At 29.6% G+C, this 8787-nt stretch overlaps 1 protein-coding gene across 1 annotated transcript in view; it reads left to right on the plus strand.

Annotated features, from left to right (window-relative positions):
* Ptpmeg (protein tyrosine phosphatase Meg) overlaps positions 1 to 1344 on the plus strand; it is a 9339-nt gene extending 7995 nt beyond the window's left edge. Inside the window, exons 15-17 of the mRNA XM_018511808.1 lie at positions 230 to 573; positions 700 to 984; positions 1066 to 1344. Coding sequence (XP_018367310.1) covers positions 230 to 573; positions 700 to 984; positions 1066 to 1149 — 713 coding nt within the window. The 3' untranslated portion in view covers positions 1150 to 1344. The remainder of the gene's footprint in view (positions 1 to 229; positions 574 to 699; positions 985 to 1065) is intronic.
* Positions 1345 to 8787: the final 7443 nt, after the last annotated feature.

Consider the following 8787-nt stretch of genomic DNA (forward strand, 5'->3'; position numbering starts at 1 on the left):
TTGTATTGATAAAGGTCTAATATAGACCGAAACGTCTACATTTATTATTTAAAATATATAGAGATTATAAAATATAATCTGTCTCGCTACTGTCTTCCAGCGTACGTGGAATAAGCCGTATATATATTTCTTTTGTATATTAATTATATTAATAAGTTATTAAAAAGAGCCATTCAAGATAAAATAGCTATTGAAATAATTTGTATATAACGCATATATATTTTTATAGATGATGTTACTCGAGTAATTTTGATGAGATCTGCGAATGGAGATTACATCAATGCCAATTACGTGAACATGGAAATACCAGGTTCAGGCATTATTAATAGGTATATTGCTACACAGGGTCCCTTGTCTTCCACCGTTGCCGACTTTTGGCAAATGGTTTTAGAAGCGGGTAGTACACTTGTCGTAATGCTCACAACCCTAGTTGAACGAGGTCGTGCAAAATGTCATCAATATTGGCCGGCATATAACGAGACTCTCACATTAAGAAATCTCACACTTACATCGACTGCAGAAAATGTCGAAGATACATTTATTTTTAGAGAATTCATACTTCGCGATGTTAATGTGAGTAAAGTTTCTCTGTCTGATATTATCACAATTTATTATACTACTTAGTACATGCTACTTAGTATAAAATAATACCTGATAATATTATATAATGTGCGCTTTTTTTCACATATTTCTTTGCAGACTGGAGAAGAAAGAGATATAACACATATGCAGTATTGCAGCTGGCCCGATCACGGAGTGCCTAGTGATTGGCGACAATTTACTATGTTTACAGAACGCGTTAGAGCAGCTCGTACTGGAATAGTCGAACCTGCGGTTGTGCATTGTTCTGCTGGAATAGGCCGAACTGGTGTATTAGTTTTAATGGAAACTGCATTGTGTCTAATTGAAGCTAATCAACCAGTGTATCCATTAGATATTGTACGCTCTATGAGAGATCAAAGAGCAATGATGATACAGAATGCTGTAAGTCTTATTTATTGTTACTATTTCATATCTATTTAGATAATATGACATACAGTTCTATTTATGTGATATTTCTTTCAGAGTCAATATAGATTTGTGTGTGAAGCAGTCCATAAAGCCTATAGTGAAGGAATAGCTAAGCCACTTCCAGAGTTTAGTAGATGAAAATAAAAATCCATATGATGGGCAGCGTTTGTAATTATACCATTTCTTCTTTCACATCTTGCATCAAGCCTCATGCCATTAGAAAGTAGTTTTATATTTTGACAATAACGCGTATAATAATATATATTTAATATAGTATATCCTAATAAAAGAGCAGATATGTACTACGTAAAGTATAATCTCACTACACATAATGACGTCCATTTATTACTTTTCATTTATTACTGTAAAATTTCGACTTTTTTAATTTTCTTATACACAGAAGGTTTATTTAGTATTTTAGTGATTTATTTTATTTCTTTATGCAAAACAAACCATTTTGTACAAAATGTGATTATATTTTTTGTCGCGAGAGTATTAATCCTTTATAATAATTTAAAATATTTAAAATATAATTTAATAATTTAAAATATTTCTATAAGACACATATTTAGAAAACCTTAAAAGAGAATAATATGTACTATGATATATTATTACTAAATTTGTAATATAAAAATAGATTTAATTATACATATATAACAAAAATTGTAAGATATAGTATATACCTATGAAATTTTAATTATAGGTTAAATAAATCGTAATTAATTTAAAAACTAATATATATCTGCATATATCATCTATATATTATCCTTTTGAATATTGTATCTTATAGAAATATTTTTAATTTATTTTGCTATTAATTAACAAAAACTGCTATTATATAATATATAATACAAATATCTACATATATTAACATTAATTTATTTGGACGATTTAAAATTCCTTTTTTTGTGGAAAGAAACGCACGTTTATGCACTTTCTAAGTTTTATTATTAGCTATATTGAAAAAATATTGAGATGAACAAAAAGAAAAATAATATTAATGCATACATTAATGTATTTACAAATTTGAAGTACAATTATGAAAATAATGGATAAAAAGTTTAGATACAATAACATAAATAAAAAAAGTATTTGCACGCGCTGTAAACAAAAAATATATATAAATAAATTTAATATACTAGATAGTTATCACGTCAACTGTCAATGGACTTAAATAATTTGAAGGTAATTTTCCTATAACAAAAGTTTGATGATAGATATAATTATAAAATATTGAAAATGAAAAAAATACATCAATTGATGTCCTCGTATCAAATTTACACTGTGTATTGATCAACTCCAAATTCGTCAAGGAAACTATCATTAACAATTGACGCGGTAAAAGTTTTACGATTTTTGTAATTGCGGAACTTGGTCCATCCTACATAAGAAGTAATTATACAAAACCTATTTAAAGGCATAAGGCGACGTATAATCTTCAATATTAGCAGCTTGCAGGCAAACTATAGCTATACACTTATACACTTAAAGAATATGATTATCCGAAATGAATCAAAAAGTTATGCGAGAGTTTTAAATTATCGAACGGCTTAATATCATATAAGAATAAGTTGACATTTTTTGAGCTTGTTTTTATATGATATTAAACAGTTAATTTAAATATTTTAAAATTGTCATTTTTAACTAAGAACTTTTTCACATTCTTTAAAAAATATTGATCAAAATATGTAATTGGTTTTTCTAGATAGATAGATACGATTAGAATTATAATTCTCTTATTATTATTAAATGTTTATTGTAAATGTGGGACACTATACTATAGATATTTACGCGTTTTCACGTATTTATTTTTCATACAAAATAAATCAGATCGATATATTACATACCAGAGAACGGAAGTAACGCTTTACTTGTAACGCCATTACCGTTACAAGTTACTTTTTTTGTAACGAACTGGTAATAGCGTTACCTATTCTTTTTGGTAACTGTATCGGTAACGTAGTTACATTTTTTTGTAAGGATAACGAATTTTATCGTTCTAGTTACTTTTATCGTTACTTTTTATGTTTTGAACCTATTTATGACATAATTTTTATGTATTCATTTTTCAATCTTTGATCGGTATTCATCATTCGTTATTACTTTGAGATTGTTTTAAATAATATCTTAAGATTTTAATACGGCTCTGTGATTTATTTATGACGTCTTAAGAATGCCATAAACAGATCATAAAGCTGCATTAACATAAGAACAAACTTTAGTTACTAATCTTTAAATTCGTCGGAAGTGATGTCATGTATTATAAAATTTATTGTGAAAAACATTACTTCAGCTGGATTGTGTTTCAAGATCGAAATTTTAATCGGTATGATTTGTAAACCTGAATATGTATATGTATAAATTCACTCTGAAATATTATTATGTAACAAAGCTCTAGCTTGAACCGAGAAAGCATTTTTCTTTGTTAATTGTTTTCACATATTGGTTTAGTGTACATTATTGTTTATTGCTTTTATTAGTATTTAAACAAAAAATGTACAATTAAAATTTTTTAGACTGATCTTGTTTCAGCAAAAAAGTAACGGAAAAGTAATGAATTGTTACTTTCTTACGGTAACGAGTAACGGTAACTCATTACTTTTAAAAAGTAACTTTCCATTCCCTGCTACATGCATATCTCCTTGTATGAAGCTTTTAAATTTCTAATTAATTTCACGAATCTCACAGGTTCTTTTTAATATACTTATTGTGGATTCTTTAATAATATAATACCTCATCATATGTATTACCAGCATTTTATAATCTATTTTTGTATTAATACAAACTGGTACTACAATAAACATTATTAGAACAATGGTCTACAATCTTTCATGCATGGTCAAAAGAATACAAATTATCCGTCTTCAAAATACACAATAAATATAGTAACTTTCCTTTTCTATTTCAATCACTCTTTCTTTCTCTTTTGCAAAAGTTTCTATCAATTGAAATTGACTTATATTCTTTTTACAATGCATGAAAGAACGAAAAAATAAAAGGATGTCTTGATTCTTAATCAATGTATATCGATATATGTATGCTAAATCTACTTCGGCAAAACAAATGTAAGACAATTATTTTAAGGAAAAATTATAAGGAACGCCATTAATATCATAAAGTATGTACATATTAGAACACAAAATTATTGTGTATGTGTGTGTATATGTGTGTGAATTATCTTTTCTTGTTCGTCTCATAGTTCATCCTGCAATATTTTCACGATCTATATTTTATTATACAAAAACTAATGTGTATATAGGATGGCCTACGTAAAGTGTGACAAACTAATAATTCAGATCTAGAAGACACTGAAAAATATTGTAGACCAAAGTGGAACGGTTTCGAAGGTGACGTATTTTGGTCAAGTTGTTTTTTTAGGTGGAGGAGAAGGCGTCAAAAAGATATCAAGGTCACCTCCACTTTATCAACGGAAAAAAATTATATTTCATTAAAAAAAGTGAAAAAGTAACTTTCGTATCTTTCCGACTTTTACGTAAAAAAAAAAAAAAACAATGTGAAAATACATGTTGAAACCGTTTCACTTTGTCTGAAACGAGCCATCCTATACATATAAAAATCTCAAACATATATACACACACAAACAATATAACTCAATTAGATTATTAATATATTAAAAGAATCTAATGCCATAAAAAAAGTGCAAAGTGTGTGCATACATGGAAAAAGAAAATTTCCAATACACAGCAAAGAAAATAAAAGCAATTATATGTAATGAATTTAATATTTACAGATGTACATCAAGATGATGCGTTATAGATTCACCGTGAAAATTTTTTATTTAACGTAAGATATATAATTATACAAATGTCTGTGCAAACATATACGCAATTCTCTACTCAAATATTTTTTATCTCTGTGCAAATGAAAATATTTTTAATTAAATATATGTTACGTCAATGTTTACACTTTGCAATATATAACATAATACATTAAAATATTTTTCCAAAATTTATTCGATATGTTGTGCATGTCGATTATATATAGAAATAAGTAATAAAAATACTTTATCAATTTATTTTAGATACATTTACATACCGTAATCAGTCGAAATTTTAGACTGTAGTGCCTTGTACACTACAGTGTATTAATTCGCTAGGTCATAGTAGCGGCCCGACTTATCGACGTTTATTTTTTACTCAAATCCTATCAACTTTACAGAAAAACTGCAAGAGACAAAAATCATTAATTTTCTTTTCATAGAACTCTAAGAATTTTTTTAGAATTTTTTATCAACTTTTTAGTACTGCATTTTCTTATTTTCGGTAAATCGGGCCGCTACTATGACCCAGCGAATTAATGCACTGCACTGTACATATTCTCTCCCCAAACGCAGTCATATTAAATACGAACTAAAACATTTGATTTGTGTTGCTTGTGTTGTAAAATTTTTCTTTCAGATATTAATAACATATAAACAATCATAAGTATAAATCTTACAAATATTGATGGTAATAAAATTTATAGATGTCTAGTCTGATTCATACATACTTTTGAAATATAAGATAGAACTCTATTATGAAAACAATCCTTTGTAAATTATTTTCTCCTGAATTCGTTTTTATAATTATTTGTAAATTATAAATAATCAACATATTTTTCAATTATGTAGATGTTTTTTTTTATAAAATCACATGACGCTGTTTTATTAATTTTTTAATTGAGAAAAATTATTTTTGAATGAAAAGTCCGAACTCTAAGAAAATATTTTATTTAAATTTTAATTGAACAATAGATACGCGCGAGAAAAATAACTCGAATATCTAAACTTCTATTAACCCTAGAATGCTATCGATTCGTAAATTTTATGAACAAGTCATAGCAAACTCATTAAACGATACCTTCATATTAAGAGATACTTGATTATCAAGAGGTTCATTTGCTATGTCAAAAGGTAAGATAAAGATAAGTGAAGACGAATAAAAATTCAATCAGTATTATAATAGAGTTCAAAAATTCAGTCAGTATTATGATAAATGGTTTCAATTTTTAAGTAATTTTTTGTTATTTATATAGATAAATTTTATTTAAGAATGCTATTTCAAAACAAAATATAAATATTCGCTCGTATATATGCAAAGCAATATAAAAGTGATTTTAATAATCAATTCAGGTCAATAATTAAAAAAACGAGCAATATTATTATTAGGTAGATAAAAATTTTTACGGTAAATGTTCACCTTTACACAGCCAGCTCCAAACGACCTCTGAGTGACCATGACCCTCAAGGAGGTCAAGGTCACTGACCTTTTCTGTCGCTCATTATTCATTAAAAAGTTATTAATGAAAACGTTTTTATGAATAATAAGTAATTTTTTAACTCACCCTTGATGTATTAAGGTTAGGGTTAAGCTATTATATACTCATGAGTATTAATATTATTAATAATATAACTGTAACCCAGCCATGTATCATGGTTTGGTTAGGGTTAGGTTATTATATTGTGAAACAACATATTCACTCTGCTAAATCAGTAGATGAACCGTTATAGTGCTTCAACACAGCGTTGTTTCCTTATTAATGTTACTGTAGGTCGTAATTCAAATATGTGTACAAATACAAAGGCAACTCTACCTCTCCTGCTCCTTTCAAGAGACGCATACGACTTCTATAATTGTATTGTTACACATAGGCTTCGAAATCTATTTTAAGCAGAGAATTCTTGTTTTTTCTTCAACAATTTATTTATTACTTGACGATACATCATTTAATGGATATAAAGAACCCATTAATTTAAAAAATTATTATATACCTATGAGTACCAAACCATGGTACATGGTTGAGTATTAGGGGTTAGATTATTAATAACCATGAGTATATAATAACCTAACCCTAACCCAACCATGGTACATCAAGGGCGAGTTTAAATTACTAAGCAGGAAATAAAAATTTCCTGCTTTATTAAAGTAGATTTTCTTCTTTAAAAACAAAAATTCTTTGCTTTAAAATAGATTTTCTGCGAGAAGATCTTTGTTTTTAAAGCAGGAAACCTATTTTAAGGTAGATTTTTTATTTTTAAAAAATTGTCCCATTTTTTTATAAAAAATTGTTTTGCTTATAACTTTTCAATGAGCAATGAGCGATGGAAAAAGTCAGTGACCTTGACCTCCTTAAGGGTCGAGGTCAAGGTCACTCCGAGGTCGTTTGGAGCTGGCTGTGTAAAGATGAACATTTACCATTTTTACAATGAAATTTATTAAATTACATACATATATTTGAAACGAGAAGTTTCGGCCTTTACTTATGCCCAATTTCTTCACCTTTAGATAACTTTATTCAAGAGATATCTCCCAGAATACAATGGAGATATCTCCTGGATAAGGTTATACGCAACTTATCTAGGAGTGAAGAAATTGGGCATTAGTCCTCTTCAGCCGATATAAAATTTTTAACGCATGGACAAACAAGGCAATGGATGTTACTTTTTTTACATGATATAACGTTTTTTTTTTCGGTTGAACCATAATTTGTTTGATCCATTTAGTTGCAATTGTTACAAAATCAATTGATTCGGCAAAAATTCCTCGGTCGTCGCGACGACGAGAAATCTTTGTAGTCAAATTCTTAAAAAAATTTTTTGTTTGTCAATCGTTTGTTGCATACACCCTTAAGGCCGCAGCACACACTATTGCATAATGCATAATGCATAGTGCATAAGCGAATCAACTAATCAGAATCTTTCCTTTCCTCCCATTCCATAGAAAAGAAGAATTTTTATTGATTGATTCCTTTATGCACTATGCATTATGCGTTATGCAAGAGTGTGTGCTGCGCCCTTTAGAACATATATAAGTGGAAGGGGCATAGGGCGCTGAACGTGAAGCCACATCTGTGCGAGAGAGAAAGGTAGTAAGGGATAAATGTTCGCAATGCGCATGCGCAGCACCGTCATCTGTGTGAATTGTGCAGTTGGTTAGTGTTTTTACACATTCGTACATTTAAGGCCCGTCTACAATACACGGAGTAAGAAGTAAGAGTAAGAAATTGATCAATCACAGTCGAATGTGAGAAGAATAATCGACTGTGATTGGTCAATTTCTTACTCCTACTTCTTACTCCGTGTATTGTAGACGGGCCTGTAGACGAGACTAGCGTAAGCTCCTTACTCTTTGCTCCTTAAGTCCGGATCTACAATAGGTGTTTTATGCCTTATGCCGTAAAGGCCCGTCTACAATACACGGAGTAAAAAGTAAGAGTCAGAAATTGACCAATCACAGTCGAATGTGAGAAGAATAATCGACTGTGATTGGTCAATTTCTTACTCTTACTTCTTACTCCGTGTATTGTAGATGACGCCAAAGAAACTGACCAATTACAGTCGAATCCGAGAAGAATAAGCGACTGTGATTCGCCCATTTCTTATGGCTTAAGGCTTAAAACCCTATTGTAGATCCGGGGTAAACCTACTCTTACTTCTTAAACCAAGCTTACTACGTGTATTGTAGACGGGTCTTAAAACGTGATGCTGCGCATGCGCATTCGGAACATTTATCCCTTACTACCTTTCTCTCTCGCACAGACGTTTGCATCAGCGCGAGCCATGGAAAGTATAGGCAATGCCCGTTCCATTTATACAGGGTGTTTGAAAATTATCGGCTAATCGATCACGAGCAGGTAGAACGGACCGAATTGAATCGAAAAATCTTATATCGTTTTGTAGGTTGCGCAATAGTTAACGAGATATTAACGTTTAAAGGCCCGTCTACAATACACGGAGTAAGAAGTAAGAGTAAGAAATTGACCAATCACAGTCGAATG

The sequence above is a fragment of the Trachymyrmex cornetzi genome, unplaced genomic scaffold, assembly GCF_001594075.2.
Source record: "Trachymyrmex cornetzi isolate Tcor2-1 unplaced genomic scaffold, Tcor1.1 scaffold388, whole genome shotgun sequence".
Classification (NCBI taxonomy): Eukaryota; Metazoa; Arthropoda; class Insecta; order Hymenoptera; family Formicidae; genus Trachymyrmex; species Trachymyrmex cornetzi.